Source organism: Mauremys mutica, chromosome 1 (assembly GCF_020497125.1).
Source record: "Mauremys mutica isolate MM-2020 ecotype Southern chromosome 1, ASM2049712v1, whole genome shotgun sequence".
Classification (NCBI taxonomy): Eukaryota; Metazoa; Chordata; order Testudines; family Geoemydidae; genus Mauremys; species Mauremys mutica.
Window position 1 is genome coordinate 144,226,167 of NC_059072.1, and position 21,155 is coordinate 144,247,321.

Consider the following 21,155-nt stretch of genomic DNA (forward strand, 5'->3'; position numbering starts at 1 on the left):
TCTGTTAAAACTTCTAGGTCATAGAACTAAGGGCGGAAATAACACCAACTCCAGCCTGTACTTGGGTTAGCTGGGCTCCTGAAATAAGGCCTGTGGCTTTCTCTAATTGTCCTAATTTCTCGTCATGTTCTTGACTTTTAAAAATATTCCAAATTGCTGTTGCACTATTTGCACCATCCCATAGGTGTCCAACTAAGCCTCTTTTCTTCCTAAAGGAGACTTGTACCCTTTGCTCTGCTAGCCAAATAGCAGCTCCCTTGAAGCAATTTGGATACATGGAAATGATTTGAAAACTGGATAGGGCCAGGTGAATTTCACAATCTCTAATGTGGCATTAATTATTGTTATTTGATATCCTAGTACAGGCCTGCACAACACACGGCCCTCGGGCTGCATGCGGCCCATGGAGGCTCACTGTGTGGCCCGCGGGGGGATTCGAAATCCCGCGCACACGGGAAACACCGCGCTCTGAGGGCAGCCCAGAGCCCTTTGAATCCCGGCCACGGCTGTGATTTAAAGAGCTCAGGGTTCCCGGCGGCTGTGGGCAGCCCAGAGCCCTTTGAATCCCAGCCACGGCTCCGGTGGCCGGGCTGGGGCTGGGATTTAAAGGGCTCAGAGCTCCCCTCAGCGGCAGGAGCTCTGGGCCCTTTAAATCCTTGCCCCAGCCCCGCAAACCTCTGGGTTCCCCCCGGCCGCCGGAGTCCCTGGCCCTTTAATTTGCCCCTGAGGGCTCCCAGCCACCTCTTCAGCTGGGAGCCCCAGGGTGATTTAAAGGCTCTGGGTCTCCCAGCCACAGCTGGTGCCCCAGGGCCTTTAAATCTTGAGAAGCCCCGCCTCTTCTGGATGAGGCCACAGCCCCCTCAGGACTCCGGCAGTACCGGTAAGTCCTGTAAATTACTTTCACCCCTGCCCCCGCCCCAAGTGGGACACGGGCACAGAGCCCTCGCATGCCGCTACCCCACCCCCCCAGTGGGACATAGGCATGGAGCCCTCACGTGCCGCCGCCTCCTCTCACCGGAACACGGGCATGGAGCCTTCACGTGCCGCTGCCCTCCCCAGCGGAACACGGGCACGGAGCCCTTGTGCACCACTGCCCCCCCTCCCCAGCAGGACACAGGTACGGAGCCCTCGTGCGCCACCCCCCCACCCAGCAGGACGCAAGCATGTATCCCTCACGTGTTGCCGCCCCCCCCGCAGGACACGAGCACAGCGCCCACGTGAGCTGCTGCCCCCCCCCAGCGGGACACGGGCATGGAGCCGTCGCGCGCCATCCCCCCCCCAGCGGGACACAGGGCTCAGATGCCGCCCCATCCTGAGCGTTTTTGGCCCCCTCAAATCTTGGAGCCAGAGGGACCTGCTGGCTCTTAGACTCTCTGCGTGCTGCCGGCGCTTCAAGCCCCGCTATGCAGCTCCAGCAGGTCCCATTGGTGCTTTTCCTGGCCAATGGGAGCCATGGAGTTCGCGCTTCTGGTGGGCGCAGCACGTGGAGAGTCTGGAGACTCCCCTTGCCGCTCTCACCCTAGGAGCCAGAGACCTCCCAGTTGGGCTGGTGAGTGTGGCCAGGGAAGTGGGCAGGGTGTGGTGGAGTGAGTGTCTGGGAGGTGTGCGGGGGGTGATGGGCTGTGTGTTTTGGGGTGCTAGGCATTGGGGGCCTGTTGGGGGTGCTGGGCAGTGGGGGAGATCTGTGTGTGTCAGGGCACTGGGCAGTGGTGGTCTGTGTGGGGTATTTAGTTGTGGTGGTAAGGCTGTGGGGATGGGCACTGGGAGGGAGGGAGGAGAAATCTGTGTGTATTGGGAAACTAGCGAGTGGGGAGTTCAGTGTGAGGTGCTGACATGTATTAAGAGTTACCAGCTGGATTGAGGACTGATCGATCTGGACAGAGTTTATATTGAATGGGCAAATGAAAAAGATCGCAGGGAAAAAGAGTAAGGTTAGTTTAGCAGTCTTTGACATTTTGACCAATAAGGAAATTAAAATGCATTTGTAACTACATATCTTATTCTTGGCTGATAATCATTTATTGATATTTTTTAGGAAAATTTTCAATTTAAAACACAAACTTTTGTTTTTTCTTATGATATCTCCATCCGAAAACCCATATAAATTGACACAAATTGCAAATTAAAACTTTTTAAATGTATAAGCATTTTACTCGCTTGGGCACATTTGTCTCATGGCACACAAATTTGAACTCCGCTTCAAAAATGTGCACAGAAGAAATTTTTCTTTTACCTTAATTATACTATCTTAGGGGCAGGGCCGGCTCCAGGGGTTTTGCTGCCCCAAGCATCCAAAAAAAAAAAATGCTGCGATCGCGATCGTGATCTGCGGGAGGTCCTTCGCTCCGAGCAGGAGTGAGGGACCCTCCACGAATTGCTGCCAAATACCTGGCAGTGCCGCCCTGCTCCAGAGTTGCCGCCCCAAGCACCTTCTTGATAAGCTGGTGCCTGGAGCCAGCCCTGCTTAGGGGCCTGCTATGACATATTACCAAGGTTCAATACAAAGTCATATAAAAGTTATACAAAAATGCATAATGCAGAGATTTATCTACAACTGCATTGATTGACTGCTGTGTGCAGTAATATTGTAACCTCTGGGGGGTTGAAGAGGGGTGTGATGGTGGGGCCGAGCAGGGAGGGGGCGGGTCCTATTTCACTGCTGTGATCTGGTCACCCTATGCGCACCGTATCCTTCCCTCTCTACAGGCTTCCACACACCGTCAGTGCCTTGCTAGTGTGCCATACACCGTGAGATATCTCTTCTCTTTGTGTGTGACTGTGAGTGTGTCCCTTGTGTGTGAATTTATTCAACAAAATCTTGAGCTTCATAATGGATACCATGAGTGAAAAGAAAAAGAGAAAAATAGAATCAGAGCACAGAGTTTTCAACACTGAATGGATGAATAAATACTTATGTACTGTTTCCAAAGACAAAATACTGTGCCTCATGTGTCATGAAATGTTAGCCGTTCTGAAAGAATACAACCTTCGGCAGCACTTTGAAACTAAACATCCCAATCTCACCAAATTGAACCCAAATGAAAAAATAATTAAAGCAGCCAGTTTAGCGAAAAACCTTAGTGGAGAACAGCAAATTTTCAAGAAAGTGAGCACTGAGAACGATACGATTACTAAAGTAAGCTTTCAAATTTCTAAGGAAATCGCTGCTGCTGGGAAATGCTTCACAGAAGGTGAGTTTTTAAAAAAGTGTATGTTGATTGCTGTATCTGAGTTATGTCCAGAAAAGAGGGGAATATATGAGAATGTCAGTCTATCACGCATGACTGTACAGAGAAGAATAGCTGCCATTTCTACCAATCTAAGTGATCAGTTAAAGCAGAGTCAGTGAATTCTGTTTTTATTCCCTCGCTATGGATGAAAGCACCGATTTAAAAGACACCACCCAACTTCTTATTTTTATTAGAGGTATTGATAAAAACTTTGAAATTACTGAAGAACTTGTTGGCATGTGCTCCATGACGGGTTGCACAACTGGAAAAGAAGTCTCCAGTGAAGTGATAAAGTGCATGAACGATAAATTGGGATTAGATTTCACAAACTTGGTAGCCATTTGTACTGATGGTGCTCCAGCTATGTGCGGAAAAAAATGTTGGAGCAGTTACTCTTCTTGAAGAATTTATCGGGAGACAAATAACCAAACATCACTGCATTATACATCAGCTGGTTTTGTGTAGCAAAGTCTTAAAATTTGAGCATGTAATGTCAGTGGTAGTTTCCATTGTAAACTACATCCATTCTAGAGGACTAAAACATAGGACATTTTGAGCCTTTCTTGAAGGGGTAGACACCAAGTGCAGTGACTTAATCTACCATATGGAAGTGAGGTGGTTGAGTTGAGGAAGAGTGCTCCAACTTTTCATTGCTTTGAAAGAGGAGGTAGCAAAATTCCTAGAACCAATAAAATTCCCAGAGCTTGAAAATGAGTCCTGGAATCAAGATCTCTTTTTCTTTTGTGATATTACAGCACACCTGAATGATCTTAACATTCAACTTCAGAGAAAAAATCAGCTTATATTTCAAATGTGTGCAGCAGTGAAAGCTTTCAAAATGAAACTGAAACTTTACAGAAGTCAGCTGTCAAAAGGTGAAATGTGTCACTTTCCCACTTGTGCACAGCATATCCCTCAGCACAAACACACCAAGTTAGGAGAAAAATACACAAAGCACATCAATCTTTTGATTGAAGAATTTGACAGAACACTTACTTTGTCTAAAGAAGAAGACATCCAGTTGAAGCTAATTGAAGATCCCTTTTCTATGGATCCAGAGGAAGTGCCACTAGATTTGCAGTTGGAGGTTATTGAACTTCAATGTTTGGCAGTTTACCGAAAAAAACACAGAGAAAGCAGCCTGCGGGACCTCTACAGAAGTCTGGACAATGAAAAATACAAAAATCTTATCAAAGTTGCACTGAAAACATTCAGCATTTTTGGAAGCACTTACATATGTGAACAAACATTTTCCATCACGAACCTGAATAAAAACAAGCAACGTTCTTCTCTGGCTGATGACCATTTGGAAGACATCATGAAAATATCCACTTCAAATATGACACCCGAATACAACAAGCTTGTTGCCCAAAAGAGATGTACTATCTCTCATTCAATTTGCAAGGTAATTATGAAAAGTACAAATGTTTTCTTTCAACGGAACAGGTGTTTTTCATTTTTCCATGATTCATAAAAAAAAATTAAAAATTTAAAAAGTTGTTTGATTTAATTGAAAAATTCTAATAAAGTATCACCCCCCACTCCCAACCTTCCTTTTTGGCCCACAGCTGTTTTGGTGGGGCGGCGCTGGGGAAGGAGGGTTTGTTTCCACAGCGCTGGGCGGTGCTCGGGTGGGGTTTTTCCATGGGGCCAGGCGGTGCTGGGCGGGTAGGGGGGTTCCGCAGGGCTGGGGGGTTTCGGCCCTCAGCTGTTTTCTTTGGAGTAATGTAGCCCTTGCGGCTTTACGAGTTGTGCAGGCCTGTCCTAGTACATCTCTCTCGGGGATAGTATTATACCACATGTATTGTTTAAATATTCTCTGGTACTTTCAAGAGGCATTAACATTAATAGCATAGGAAGGGGTATATTGTAATATGGTACAGGTTAAATTATTAGTTACTGGGATCACTTCAGTACAAGTAAACTTTCCAGGGGCAGAACACACACTTTGAGTAGAAGTCTGATTATTTACTAATTGGGTAACCAAAACAATAAGGACCCCTTCCCCCGATATACTACAGACTCCTGGAATGGCCATTATATTAACTCCATTATAAAACCTTAATTTAAAATTCTTGAAGCTCATTTGTAGTGATATTATATACTTTGAACTCCTCTGACAAGTCTTTTACCACTCAATTGTTCACTTATATGGGATATCCTGAACCTTAAAAATAATTTTTTCAAACAATATTTAAATAAATCACTAAAGTGTGAAGGCCTTGGCTATTGGGTTTTATCAAATATATGGCATTGTCTGTATTTGGATGTATTAGAGGGGTAACAGTGTAATGGAAAAGATGGCAGGGGCAGTGGCAACAAGGTGCCTTTGGTATTTGTCATTTAAAATCCAGTTAGAGAGTGCAATACATGCTGAAGGTACTTATCCAAAAACACAGGGCACAGCCTGTAGAATAAACCCCAAAATCCAATCAATACCACATTCCCAAGCATAGGTCCCACAAGTTCCTTCCTACCAGTGTATAATTTTTTGTTTCTTCACCAGGGTCAGTTCTTAATGTCTTTTGTAGTCAGGAATTCCTGGACTTTGGCAATTTCAGTGGAGTGAGTGTTCCTTCTTCTTTCCTGAAGCAATCGTGGCTCATCATCATACAGGGGAGGGGTTACCAGCACATCACCCTGTAGTGCTTTGGTTTTTGTAGCAAATACTGAATGCAGGTTAGCTGTCAGTGGACAGGGGAGAGGTTACCAGCACATCACCTTGTCCTTTTCTCCTGCTGTTCAGAAGGAGGAAAAAAAATACCAGAAGGAGCTCGAGGTGGAGGGGTCTTTTTTTGTGGTGAGTAGCATGGGTCCAGGCAGTCAAGCCTTGGCACTTCACAGCGGTGTTGGTAGTCAGCAGGACTTGGTAAGGGCCTTTCCAGCATGGAGCCAAAGCAGTCTTTCATTGGTGGACCTTTACATAGATCCAATCTCCTGGTTCCAAGGAGTGGCAGGGCTTCTGGGGTCTTTGGGTAGCGCTTCTCTACCTGTGAGAAAAGAAACTTAACACATTTCATTAATGCCTGGCAGTGTTTTGCAGATTTTACATCTGCTTAGGCACATTCAGGCCCCCCACTTTTTCTTAGTTGTCAGCCAAGTCTTAGCTGTGAGCAGTGTCCTTGAATGGGGCCAGCATCTTATTTGTAGACTGAGCACGCTAGCTATTTTTTCCTAGTTAATTCATTCTATTCTTTTTCCTTCTCCCCTTCTTGGTTTCTTTTAACCTACAAAGGAAACTTCCACTCTTCACTCATACACCTTTTCCCAGTCATGAACACATACACATTGCCATTATACAGTACATTAGTCTTATTATTCAATGTATGCCACATATACCCTTCCACTAAAATAACTTTATTACAGAGCTTTGGATCAACAAGCCAGGACAAGCACACCCACTTTGAGGAGTCCACTCAGTACAACCTTTGGTGTCCAATAGCTTCCCACCCTCCCCAGCCCTCTGGCTAGAAATCTGAGGTAGCCAGAAGGATCCCATGTGCAATATGGGGAGTGGGTTAACTTTTCATGTCCTTGCTTCCAAAGACTGTTGGTATACAAACTTTAACAACAATTTTCCAATTAAAAGATCTGGCCAATGAAGCTTCTTTTTCTTACTTAAGCAAATGTATTAGACTTTAGTATACCACATTCTCCTGATTTATCCAAACAATTTGCATTTCAAATTGAATAAAACAAGTATCTGCATTTTGATTTAACCCTTCTATTTGATTTTGAACTAGACTGTCCTATGAAAAATATTAAACACAACAATTCTGGCCACAAGACAAACACCACAAAACAGGACATAGAACACAGAACATAATTCCTATTGTGCCAGTAAATGCATGGTACGTTGGATACTGTTTAGCTGGCATCAGTTTTCTCTGATTATCTGAAAGACAAAAAGAACATAGGTCTACCCCTTCTGCTTGAAATATTTCCTTTTTATAAAAATACCCTTGTTGATTTCAGGCAAATCAGAGAAATCACCCTGTATTTTCTTGTATTTGTTTCATAGGCAGCCCAGGTTTCAGTGGCTTCTATCTTATCAATCAGATAATTTGCATTTAATACAGATGCTTTCTGGCTTACTTAAAAAGGGATACAATTGTTTTTACCAGAATTTTGATTGCCTTTTACTTTTAACCCCTGCTTGTCTCCCAAAGGACACTTTTTAGCAATTCAAATCATCATTATATATTGTCCCAGGGGTTTGAAATCCTCATGCTTATACTTACTTACTCTTTTCCTTCCACTATGCCCTCAAAGTTTCCAACCTGTTTTCCTCTCTATCTGTTGCCTGTCTGCTTGTACCTGATCCTGCTTTTCTCACTGAATCATCCCTTCCATGGGCACCAGCTTTGTTCCACTACCAATTTAGCTAGGAGGGTGGGCTTCTCAACTAGTCCCCACCCTTCCTGGTCTCTTCCCTTAAACATTCTTACTCACAAGGCTATCTGAGTCCTCCCCTGTGAGGCTTGCCACCTGGGCAAAAACACATCGCCCATTGGCATTTAACTGTTCAATTTTCTCTTTGTGGCAAACACACTGCAGTTATAGTAGCATATGCTGAGCACAAATGGTTAAATTTTGACAAGTCCCTGAAGGATCGGAACTTGCTTAGCAAGTGCTTCCTTTTCTGCCTGGAAGTCCTGTCTCAAGGCCTGCACTTTAAGTGGAGAGGGATAGCTCAGTGGTTTGAGCATTGGCCTGCTGAACCCAGAGTTGTGAGTTTAATCCTTGAGGGGGCCATTTAGGGAGCTGGAGTAAAAAAACCTGTCTGGGGATTGGCCCTGCTTTGAGCAGGGAGTTGGACTAGATGACCTCCTGATGTCCCTTTCAACCCTGATATTCCAAGAACTTGCCCTGGGCATAGGTTTGTGTTGCTGCCTGGTTCATGATAAATTGCTGAATTCTAGTTATCAAGTACACATCTCTTCCCTATTCTCCAGCTTCTCTATTGCCCAGTCCCACTACATCTGGGGGTAGATCCACCTGACACCCTTCCTGGTCAACCGGCGGGGAGAGAGGAATGCTAAACCCCTCTCCAGTTCTCAGACTTACTGTGACTGAGTGGGCACACCTTTAATCATGCAATCCTCAACATATAACACCAACAATACCAAGCAAAGCAAACATAAAATAACAAGGGCAAAACAAATAGATAGGGGGAGCCCTGCAGAATGCACACTTTCTCAATTTTCCACCAAACTGTGACAGATTTCTGTTACCAACCTATCCCTCATGTCAGGTGATCAGGCTGACACTGCAGGATTGTTGGGAGAACATAAAAAAAAACACACCATATGACTGAATTTTAAAGCTACATTAATAATAAAACAACAGAGAGTGTTGGGAATGCTCCCACATCACTCAGGGGAAGAAAAACATTAATGCCCCAAGCCCTAAGTCACTTTCTTACTCACACACATACGTCCAGACTGGCCATGTCTGTGTATAATGTCCAGAGAAGGTGAGAGGGAGGAGGTGGATGGGTGATTATCCTGTATACAGCTTGTCCAGAATCTCCAACTTGCTTCTGCTCTTGGGAGGGCCGTTCTTGTACACCCTGGGGTCTCCTGCACCATCTCTTTTAGAGATTCCAGTCCAGGCCGGCTGCCTGTGGTTTCTTCAGCATCCCCAAATCACTGGCTGGCTTCAGGATCGCAAAGGCAGGCTGTTGGATCTCACTGGACAGCTAAGGTTTGCAAATGTAATCTCAGTCCTGTAACTTGTATTGCCTTTGGTTTGCCCCATCTATATTTTTCACAGCCAGCTGGGGCTGAAAGCAATTTTTTCTTTGTACTTGGCATGGTCTGTGTTGATTCTTGACCTTGAACGCAGAGCAGCTCTCTCTTTATCTCTGGGCCAAGCTGAATTGCAAATTAACCCGTTCCTTTGCTCAATAGACAAATTGCTCCCACTGTGTGTCAGAGGCTTTTTGGTGATTAAAAACTCCTCTGAGATGTATGATGTTATCTAGATTGAAGGTACCTTCTAAGTCCCCAGCACCACATCTAACTAACCTTATTGGGGGTGGCAAAACAGTTCCCCAATACTGCTCTGCATCTGATCTTGCTGCACAGTCAATAAGTTCAGATGGCGTAAGCCCAACAGGGATAGATGGCCCCACAGACAGTCCTCCTCTGACACCCCAGTAGACATTTCAAAAGGTCTCTTACCTCTGTTGTGGCTCCATGGGGTTCGAAGGGGAATGCTCCATAGCAGCTGCCGTTGTCTCTGCAGGCATTGCCATCCCAGCCAACCCCCCAAATTGTCAGAGAAAAATAGAGTTTTCACTCTCTGATTGGGTGCAGCAAGTCAGATACTTTATTATCGCTAGCAATTGCATGGAGGGAGACAGCTAAACAGGTCTCTCTCCAGGTAAACAATTACAGCAAGCATTTATACCTTTTGTTACATACAATAATGGGCAACAGCTGCATTTTGTTTATACATAGGTCATCCTGATATCTTATTTTTCTCACCTCTATTTAGACTATAGTCTACTTTTCATACCTATCTAACACAAGGTCACAACAACTTCTCACACAGTTCTTTCCCACTCACCTCACACAATCCTCCCTTCTACAAGTCTCGCATTGATAGGGTTACAGCTAGCCTGACTTGCTCACAGAGGGAACTTTTGCATTGAAACCCCCTTCGAATCCCTGTCAGTTCTTGCTCTACTTCCATACTCCTAATGAATTTGGAGCTGATGTGGTGATCGCAGGTCATCAATGTGCATTGAACAGGGACAACCAGGGCAGGGTTTCTTTAAAGGAGCCATGCATCCTGGCAGTCTGGATCTGGGAATTGCAGCAGGGAAGTGGGGTGCTTGGTGTGCTCATTACAGGCTCCTAGTGTCTTGTTATAAATCACAGCTATCTCACAGCACTGCCTCTATCAGTGTGTTGAGTGAGCACTGAGTGCTTTTGCACAGAGTGTTTTGGTAACCAGGGGCCTGATCTGCCAGGTGTTCCTGAGCACTCCCTGGAGAAGTGAGAGTGCTCCACATCATACCACGGTTACCTTCCACTTGGCACAGAAACCTGTGTTTTACATCACAGCTGTATATTATTTCTAATGCAATACCAGCAGGGAGTATTTGTAATGGGTTGGATCACAGAAACCACTTTGGGACTGCCACCTGATGTGCTGAGACTATCCCTGACCCCATTTTCCCTGGAAGCCTGGGACTTCAGAACCCTGCCTGGTTGTGCCAGACACACTTGCCTGCTACAAACACTGACCCAGGTCTGAACTACATCCCCCCAAAACTGCAGGCTTAACTGAAAACAGCTTAAGAAGTGTTCCTGCCTCCAACACCCAGATGCCCAGTTCCCAATGGGGTCCAAACCCCAAATAAATCCATTTTACTCTGTATAAAGCTTATATAAGATAAACTAATAAATTGTTTGCCCTCTATAACACTGATAGAGAGATATGCACAGCTGTTTACCTCTCTTCACCCCCAGGTATTAATACATACTCTGGGTTAATTAATAAGTAAAAAGTGATTTTATTAAATACAAAAAGTAGGATTTAAGTGGTTCCAAGTAGTAACAGATGGAACACGATGAATTACCATGCAAAATAAAATAAAACACAAGTCTAAACCTAATACAGTAAGAAAGTGATTACAGATGAAATCTCACCCTCACATGTTCCCATAAGTTTCTTTTACAGACTAGCCTCCTTCTAGTCTGGGTCCAGCAATAACTCACACCCCTGTGGCTAGTGTCCTTTGTTCCAGTTTCTTTCTGGTGTCCTTTGGGGCTGGAGAGGCTATCTCTTGAGCCAGCTGAAGGCAATATGGAGGAGTTTTCAGAGGCTTACATAAACTTTCTCTTGTGGATCAATACCCCTCCCTCCCCCTGTGTAGAATCCAGCTACAAGATGGAGTTTTGGAGTCACATGGACAAGTCACATGTCCATGCATGACTCAGAACTTTACACAGGGCTGCTTATGGGGGTGGGGGAGGCAAGTGGGGCAATTTGCCCCAGGCCCCAGGTCTGGCAGGGGCCCCCATGAGAATTCTTTGGCCCCGGCCCCGCCTCCGCCTTCCCCTGGCGCCTCAGCGCGTCGTGTCCAGGAGCGGCCCTGGATAGAGCTAAAGCGGTGTGGCTAGGGCGGGGTCTGATCTCCTCCCTGCTCAGAGCTGCATGGTAAGGGGGTGGGGTCTGATCTCCTCCCTGCTCAGAGCTGCATGGTAAGGGGGCGGGGTCTGATCTCCTCCCTGCTCAGAGCTGCATGGTAAGGGGGTGGGGCTCTGGATTAACCAGCACGAACTTAGGCCCCGCTTTTGCCACACCACTGCAGTGCTGTCCAGAGCCTCTTGGACATGGTGTGCTGAGGCTTCGGGAGAGGGGGGAGGCAGGGGTAAGCAGCATGGCAGGGGGCTGGGGCCGGGGGGGGGGTTGGATAAGGGGCAGGGAGTCTCAGGGCCAATCAGGGGACAGGGAGAGGGCAGAGGTTCTGGGGGGATGGTCAAGGGATGGGGAATGGGGTGGGGTTGGATTGTGGGTATTCCAGGGATCTGTCAGGACTTGGCATGGTGGGGGTGGATAGGGGTCGGGATAGTCAGGGGACAGGGAACAGGGGGGGTTGGTGGGGGGTTGGGTCCCGGGGTGGTGATTGTGAAGGGGTTTTGGGGGGGGCAGTGAGGGGACAAGGAGCAGGATGGGTCGGGATTGTGAGGAGGGCAGTCAGGGGCAGGAAGTGGACGGTGGTTGGATAGGGGCCAGGGCCAGGCTGTTTGGGGAGGCACAGCCTTCCCTACCTTAAAGCTCATTTAGCAGTTTGAGGCTTGCAGACAGCTATTTAACACAAAGAGCCAAGCTGTTATCTTTTCCATGGGGGAGGGATCACATGAGAAAAGCAATATCCTATACCACCTACCTCCTTCCCAACCCTACCAAGGGAGACCCCGCCCCCTACATTCCCTGAGGCTCCAGAGGGGTTAATTGAGTGGTTCTCAAACTTTTGTACTGGTGACCCCTTTCACATAGCAAACCTCTGAGTGTGACCCCCCCATAAATTAAAAACACTTTTTAAATATATATATAACACCATTATAAATGCTAGAGGCAAATCGGTGTTTGAGGTAGAGGCTGACAGCTCGTGACCCTCCAGTAATAACCTTGTGACCCCTTGAGGGGTCCCAACCCCCAGTTTGAGAACCCTTGGGTTAATTTAATTTTAGCACCCTGTGTCCATTCACATGCATGTGCTATTTTGAACATTTCAGTTTTCACAACATAGGCTCATCTTAGATTCTGGAACAAGCTCAAATGCTCAGTTTGTGGAGTATGTACATAAGCTATACTAAAGACAAACCCACAGTAACCATTTCCAGTTTCTGAGGGACCCCATGGAGTCAGTCTCTAGGAAACAGATACGTTCATGGAGGTTAAGTCCATTAATGGCTATTAGCCAGGATGGGTAAGGAATGGTGTCCCTAGCCTCTGTTTGTCAGAGAGTGGAGATGGATGGCAGGAGAGAGATCACTTGATCATTACCTGTTCACTCCCTCTGGGGCACTTGGCATTGGACACTGTTGGTAGTCAGGATTCTGGGCTGATGGACCTTTGGCTATTCTTATGTTCTTATATTCTAAGCTAAATGAACCCAAAATTATGGAGACAGATATAAGTCAAGGAAGCCAGCAGAGTATCAGAAACCTGGAAAAATCTCTGACTGGATGGACTCTGGCATTTGATCACAAGCTGAGGTGGTTCAAAAGTTTTGGATTTTTTTTAAGCAGAATTTTTTTATTGTTTCTTTAAACAAACACAGCAAGTAGCAAATATTTGGCCACACACTTCTGAAACCCCAAACCATGTTCAGGTTTTGGGAGACTAATTTCAAATTTTGAAGGAAAGCAGATATTGTCCATGATTTTTTTCTGCTTTTTAAAAACCCCTAGTTTTGGATCCAAAAAAAGTTTTGACCAAAAATATTTGTCCAACCCTTTTGATGAGCTTTAGTGCCTTTTAGCACTAGCTGATGCTGAGAACCAGTGTTACCTTGTAAAGGTGACTTGAAAAGAAGTTTTCTCAAAACTGGGTTTGTGCTGAGAGGCGGAAGGTTTTTAAATTTTTATTTTTCCCAAGGCTGCCTGGGCAGGGGGGAGAAGGGGGGCAAGTGGGACAATTTGCCTTGGGCCCCACAGGGGCCCCCACAAGAATATAGTATTCTATAGTATTGCAACTTTTTTTTATGGAAGGGGCCCCTGAAAATGCTTTGCCCCAGGCCCCCTGAATCCTCTGGGCAGCCTTGACTTTACAGGTGGCATTGCATACTTTCTACCTTGAACGTCCCCAGGTAGACTTCTTATGTGGATTGGAGTCCATTAAAGTCTATTGTCAGCTTAAGTGTTTCTTGATTGGGCGCTTAACTTACAAATTCCTTTCTGAAAGGCTTCTTAAAAATCAAACAAGTACACAGCCAATATTCATAACTTTGAATACAAAAATGATACATGGATACAAATAGGATGAATATATCTAGTAGATCATAATCTTTGCAGAGATATGTTACATGGCATATCTAGCATAAAACACATTCCAGTTATGTCATATTTACATTATTAAGCATATTTCTATAAAGCATTATGGGTGCAATGTCACAGTATTATTCAAAATATTTTGTGTCTCTGTGAGCCCAGGTCATTCTAAGTCGCTCAGATTGTTGAATGGAGAAAGCCGGTGCAATGGGAGAGTCGAGATTTCCCTCCGTGGTGTGTGGAGCAGAGTCCTGGATGACCAGTGGGACATGGATGATGCCAGCGTGGTGTGCAGGGAGCTCCAGTGCGGAGTCGCTGAGAAAGCTTATAACCCCCCTAAGTCTGAGCGAGGAACAGGCCTCGTGGGGCTGAGAAGCGTCCAGTGTGCAGGAAATGAGACTCGTCTGACTCTCTGTGACAACTCCATATCCGAGACAGCCCAGGCAGGAATTGCTGAGGACGTCGGTGTCATTTGCTCAGGTGACTTAGTGTGAAAATCTTATAAATATCCTGTCCTTGTTCAATGGGAACATGACCCACCTCACGGCCTGCCTTCACCCCACTTTGTGCTTTGATCTCAGCAGTCCTTGAAATGATGTGGATTTGAGGTTCAAACTGACCCATTTATAGTAAAAATATATAGAGAACAAAGCATAGCCGTGTTATAGGGTTAATGCACTATAGAAACTTCTCTCTCTCTCTTATATTTTTATGTATTAGAGCTGTTCAAAAAAGTTCATCAAAACTTTTTTCCTTTGAAGAAACTTCACAATATGATACAAATTTTCACAAAAAGTCTGTTTTCATTGAAAATGTTAAGATTTTTGTTGAAAAACTTGGGCTCTCGATTAACCACAGGTAACTCTTGTGTTTAGCTCAAAAAATTAATCATGATTAATCACAGAATAGAATACCAATTAAAATTTATTAAATATTTTTGGATGTTTTTCTACATTTTAATATATATTTATTTCAATTACAACAAAATAGAAAATATACAGTACTCACTTTATATTAGCTTTGATTACAAATATTTGCACTGTAAAAATGATAAAAGAAATAGTATTTTTCAGTTCACCTCATTCAAATACTATAGTGCAATCTCTTTATTGTCAAAGTGCAACTTACAACTGTAGATTTTTTTTTACATAACTGCACTCAAACACAAGACAATGTAAAACTTTAGAGTCTACAAGTCAACTCAGTCCTACTTTTTGTTCAGCCAAATCACTCAGACAAACAAGTTTGTTTACATTTACAGGAGATAATGCTGTCCGCTTCTTATTTCTAATGTCACCTGAAAGTGAGAACAGGCGTTTGTTTGGCACTTTTGTATCCAGCATTGCAAGATATTTATATGCCAGATACGCTAAATATTTTTATGCCCCTTCATGCTTAAGTCTCCATTCCAGAGGACATACTTCCATGCTGATGACGCTCATTAAAAAATAATGTGTTCATTAAATTTGTGACTGAATTCCTTGGGGGAGAATTGTATGTCTCCTGCTCTGTTTGACCCACATGTTGCCATATATTTCATGTTATAGCAGTCTCGGGTGATGACCCAACACATGATGTTCGTTTTAAGAACATTTTCACGGCAGAGTGACAAAATGCAAAGAAGGTACCCATGTGACATTTCTAAAGAAAGCTACAGCACTCAACCCAAGGTTTAAGAATCTGAAGTGCCTTCCAAAATCTGAGAGGGACAAGGTATGGAGCATGCTTTCAGAAGTCTTAAAATAGCAGCACTCTGATGTGGAAACTGCAGAACCCGAACAACCAAAAAAGAAAATCAACTTTCTTCTGGTGGCATCTGACTCAGATGATGAAAATGAACACACGTTGGTCTACACTGAGTTGGATCATTATTGAGCAGAACCTGTCATCAGCTTGGATGCATGTCCTCTGGAATAGTGGTTGAAGCATGAAGAGGCATATGAATCTTCAGCGCCTCTGGAATGTAAATATCTTGCAACACCGGCTACAACAGTGCTATGCGAACACCTGTTCTCACTTTCATGTGACATTGTGAATAAGAAACGGGCAGCATTATCCTGCAAATGTAAACAAACTTGTTTATCTGAGCAATTGGCTGAACAAGAAGTAGGATTGGGTGGCCTTGTAGACTGTAAAGTTTTACGTTATTCTATTTTTGAGTGCGTTTTTTTTTTGTACTTAAATCTACATTTGTAAGTTCAACTTCCATGATAAAGAGATTGCACTACTGTATTTGTATTAATACTGTTTCTTTTGTTTTTTACAGTTCAAATATTTGGGATAAAAAATTAATGTACAGTGAGCACTGTATACTTTCTAATCTCTGTTGTAATTGAAATCAATACATTTGAAAATGTAGAAAACATCCAAAATGTTTAAATAAATGGTATTTTATTATTGTTTAACAGCACAATTAATCGTGATTCATTGTTTTAATCGTGCAAATAATCAAGATTAATTTTATGAATCGCTTGACAGCCCTATGAAAATCCCAAATTTATTTAAAGCAACAAAGAGTCCTGTGACACCTTGTAGACTAACAGATGTATTGGAGCATAAGCTTTCGTGGGTGAATACTGACTTCGTCAGATGCATGTAGTGGAAATTTCCAGAGGAAGGTATATATATATTTGCATGCAAGAATCAGGCTGAAGATAATGAGGTTAGTTCAATCAGGGAGGATGAGGCCCTCTTCTAGCAGTTGAGGTGTGAAACCTAGGGAGGAGAAACTGCTTTTGTACTTGGCTAGCCATTCACAGTCTTTGTTTAATCCTGAGCTGATGGTGTCAAATTTGCAAATGAACTGAAGCTCAGCAGTTTCTCTTTGAAGTCTGGTCCTGAAGTTTTTTTGCTGTAAGATGGCTACCTTAAAATCTGCTATTGTGTGGCCAGGAACACTTCAACCTGTTTTGATCAAGACTGCCATGGATTGTGACTCTGGGCTAGATCCCCGAAGAGACTTGGGCATTGCAAGTCTTGACTCCTAGGTGCCTTGCCATCCGGTGGAATCCTCAGCCCTGAGTCACGTGCTCAACTCCCTGTACAATGCTCATAACTCAGTGGTTAAAGCACTCAGCTGGGAGGTGGGAAATCCATGTTCAATCCCTGCTCTGCCTGATTTGGGATGTGAACACAGGAGAGTGCCCTAGTCACTATAGTCTATAGGATATGATGGGGTGGGTCTCTCCCGTTGGAAATGTTCCACTTTGTACAAATAAACAGTCACCGACTCATAAAAAAAAGGTAGAGATTGATTCTAGCTGGTGGCCAGGGCATTCACCTGGGATGTTGGAGAGTTAAGTCCCTGCTTCAATAAATATGTAACGATCTATAAATTATGTATTTATAAAGAGGCAATTAGGTAGTTATGTACCTTTGTGGCTCTAGTCCTCTGTCACTTAGGAAATACATCAAAGTTGCTGTTCTAATGTTACCTTGTTAAGTCCTGTGCAATTTTCCTTTATTTAAAGGAAAAGAAGGAAAAGGAATCTGTGATAGGATTTTTTTCATTGTTCTTGGTGGTAGTATGACTATTGTACAAGATAATTCTCTTGTTCTTTTTGCTGGTATATTATTTACATTAAGGTTCCACTGTAAAAGTAAACAAGTAGATATTTTAACTAAGTCCCTATATCATGCACTGTATGTTACTGCACTGATAGCATTTTTCATGCCCATTCCAACTGGAGGGTAACTATAGCACATTAACGCCCCATTTCTGTTCCCATTGTGTCAGTGGAAGCCTCACAGTTGATTTCAGCAGGGTAGAATTAGGCCCTAAGGGTCTGGGACCTTATTGTAGACACATGGATCCAATTTGCCTTTCTTTCCCTTTATTTGTAAAATAAATTGGTACTGTCATAGGTTTGTTCCCCACTTTGAACTTTAGCGTCCAAAAGGTGGGGACCTGCATGTACCCTTCTAAGCTTAAATCCTAGCTTAGATCTGATAGCGCTGCCACCAACCAAAAATATAGTGTTTTGGTACACTTTCCATTCCCCCCAAACCTTCCTTGGGGAATCCAAGACTCAAACCCCTTGGGTCTTAACACAAAGGGAAATAAACTCATTCCCCCAACCTTTCCTCCTCCTCTTCCCTCCCCCCCCGCCCACCTATCCCTGGTGAGTCAGACTAATCCCCTGGGATCTCAAACAAGGGGAAAAAAATCAATCAGGTTCTTAAAAAGAAAAGCTTTTAATTAAAGAAAGAAAAAGTAAAAACTATCTCTGTAAAATCAGGATGGAAATGCCTACAGGGTATACAGCTTATAAAACTAGAGGGACTCCCTCCCCCCTAGCATAAGTACAAGTACAGCAACCAGAGGTAAAATATCCTCCCAGCAAAATACACATTTGCAAATACAGAAAACAACAGAAGACTAATCCGCCTTTTTAATTAATACTCACTATATTGAATAGAAGAGACTATTTTAGGAAGCTTGGAGAGCCTGGATGTACGTCTGGCCCCTCTTAGATCCAAAAGAGAACAACCCCCAAAACAAAGAACCCAAACAAAGACTTCCCTCCACTGAGATTTGAAAGTATCTTGTCCCTTCATTGGTCCTCTGGTCAGGTGTCAGCCAGGTTCACTGAGCTTGTTAACCCTTTACAGGTAAAAGAGACATTAACCCTTAACTATCTGTTTATGACAGGTACCAAGTCTACTTTTCTCTAATGTTCTAGTACCTCCTGTCATGCTGTCTGGAGTGGCTCACCACTGTAAGTGACAATCTCAGGGCAGACTTGAAAAACAAGGGCAGACACCCCAAATTGGTGGTGTGTTCTATAGATTTCACCAAGCCAGTGAACTCCTAGATCACTATGCAAGTCTCACCATGGAGTCAGACAGTCCCCTTAGGCTTTACAGCCTAACTTGCCACCCAGACAAACTGAAAATTGTGATAAAATGTCATTTAATCCTAATATCACACCACATCAAGTTTCTCCGACTCCTAAGGGATCAGTCAGTCACCCCAGAACTTACTCCAAAGATAATGCTGGTAGACAGTTCTATAGTAAACTACTAAAGGTTTATTAGCAAAGAAGAAAGAATGAGGATTATTGAGATGCTATAGCAGGTAAAATATAACAGGTAAATCAGTTTGTAATTCCAAATGGTGGCAGTGATGTAATAAACTGTCAGTTTCTCAAAAGTCTTTTACAGGATGTCATGAGGTACTCCACTCACTGCCGATCCGGCATCTCCTGCTCGTCACTCTGAGGATTAGCTTTCAAGGCCAACACCCAATCCACAGTTTGCACACCATCACTCTGACTCGGGTCTGCAGCTCCTCTTGCTCTGGGACCTGCAGCATCCTCTTTGTGACTTAACCCTCCAGCTGGGTCACTCAGGGTTCCCCCTTGTGGGATTCAGGCCATCAACAGCCTAGGCCATCTTCCCATTCACTGCCCTGGTGCCACTTCCTCAGTGGCTGGAAAGGGATTCCAGTCCAGGGACAGCTCAGCAGTTCTGGGGTTCCTCCCTGTGCTCACACTGCTCCTTATCTGGGCTGATTTAGTTGGGGTTGTTCCTGCTTTGAGCAGGGGGTTGAACTGCAGCCCCCAAACACTCCTCCCTCTTCCCAGGACATAACTGTTGCCTGCCTTACTGCAGCCTTTGCCAACAGCCCCAGCCTGTAGCCAGCTTCCTGGCTTTATAGTCCCAATCTGTTCCTGCACAGGTGAGACTCTCTCTAACCAGCTGATTCCAGCCTAACGCTCCACTGTTTGCAGCCTAATTAGCTGTTTAGGCCCACCTGGGGCAACCCAGCTTTTACAGGGCTAGTGTGGGGAGCTCACCCCATCACACAGGGCTACCCAGAATAACTCTGGGGATCTCTGTCTTCTCATTCAGTTATTCTTCTCTGTTAGAATCAAAACAGGCTAGAGATACAGGATCTTTCTTTGAATCCATATTTATATCTTTTTCTCAAAGAAAACAAGTGACAGTCTACCCATGTGGGCATTTCCTTTGATGACAGGGAGTGAGGAATGCACTTCATTTTTTACCTCTGACCTTATGCATAATGGCTATTTGCTTTGAAATTAGCATTTTCTGCTACAGTCCTTAAATCCTTTATTTGATGTGTTATTTAGCTACAAGTGTATTTACCATCTGCATGTTTGGCATTACATTATGACAGGAATACATGAGCGAAAACAATACCAGTAACGTTCCACTAGTTTTCATAAAGTTTAAACATCTGAATATATCCTTATACATCTAACCACTACTTTGATTTACACGAGTGAACTGATCTCAGTACACTCTAGCATGACCTGGTCAGCCAGTGTCACACCCTCCCCATTCTGTAACAATTGAAAAGAACATTTGGTTTGGGGTAAATTAATTGCCTAATCATTCCTTGAACACCTTGCTACTTATCATTTAAGAGTTGTTTGAAAATATTCAAGATTTCGAATAAGGGCTGATTTCCCTAACTCTTCACCTCACAAACAGCTTTGACCCATGTGACAAGTCCCTTAAGGATTACTCTGATGAGTAAAGAATTCAGAATTAGGCCCTTTCACTCACATGCTGTTTACCAATAATGTCCTGTAAAAAGTATTCCTCATTTCCTTACTCAGCTTCTCTTCTTTTCTGTGTTTCTTGTTAAAGACAGATTTTTAAAAGCATTTCAATATCTCAGCCATTGTAGCATCATCATTGATTTGCATGGAAGCTGTTTAATTATCATCATATTGCATATTAACAGCTGGGATCTATCCCTGCAGGGAGCAGGCGGATCAGACTGGTGAATGGGGCAGGTCGCTGTGCTGGGAGAGTGGAGATTTATTACCATGGCAGCTGGGGGACAGTCTGTGATGATTCCTGGGATCTGTCAGACTCCAATGTCGTTTGCAAACAACTGGGATGTGGACATGCCATCAATGCAACTGTCTCCGCTCATTATGGGGAAGGATCAGGGCAGATCTGGCTGGATGATGTGAACTGCTCTGGGAATGAATCTGATCTCTGGTCGTGTCCTTCCAGGAGCTGGGGCCAGCACAACTGCAGACACAAAGAGGACGCGGGAGTTCTCTGCTCAGGTCTGGTCCAGGAATGCTCATGTGAGCCTGGTTACCAGGGGATTTAATGGAGGGGGCAGACAATTGAGGAAAGAGCTGAGAATGATAGAGCTTTTACCTCACTGTCTCTTCTATAGGGTGCCCATACGTCCCGTTTTGTCAGAGATAGTCTCTTTTTTTAAGTCTGCCCTGGCCGTACTGACTGTTTTGGCAAAACTGGGCATTTGTCTCGTTTTCTCCTGCCAACTGATCATGAGTTGGCAAAAGCAAATTGGACATATGCAGTTTTGCCTAAAAAAGTGGTATGCGACCCCTAGCAGGGTGTGGAGGAACATACGGGGGTGGGGCGCATGTGGGAGTACAGCAGGAGTCTTGTGCCATTGTGC

General features: G+C 44.2%; 1 protein-coding gene across 1 annotated transcript in view; it reads left to right on the plus strand.

The window, feature by feature from the left end:
• The window catches only part of LOC123348125 (antigen WC1.1-like), an 84,879-nt gene that overhangs the window by 37,235 nt on the left and 26,489 nt on the right, over positions 1 to 21,155 (plus strand). The window contains exons 5-6 of the mRNA XM_044985562.1: positions 13,904 to 14,221; positions 20,476 to 20,795. Coding sequence (XP_044841497.1) covers positions 13,904 to 14,221; positions 20,476 to 20,795 — 638 coding nt within the window. The remainder of the gene's footprint in view (positions 1 to 13,903; positions 14,222 to 20,475; positions 20,796 to 21,155) is intronic.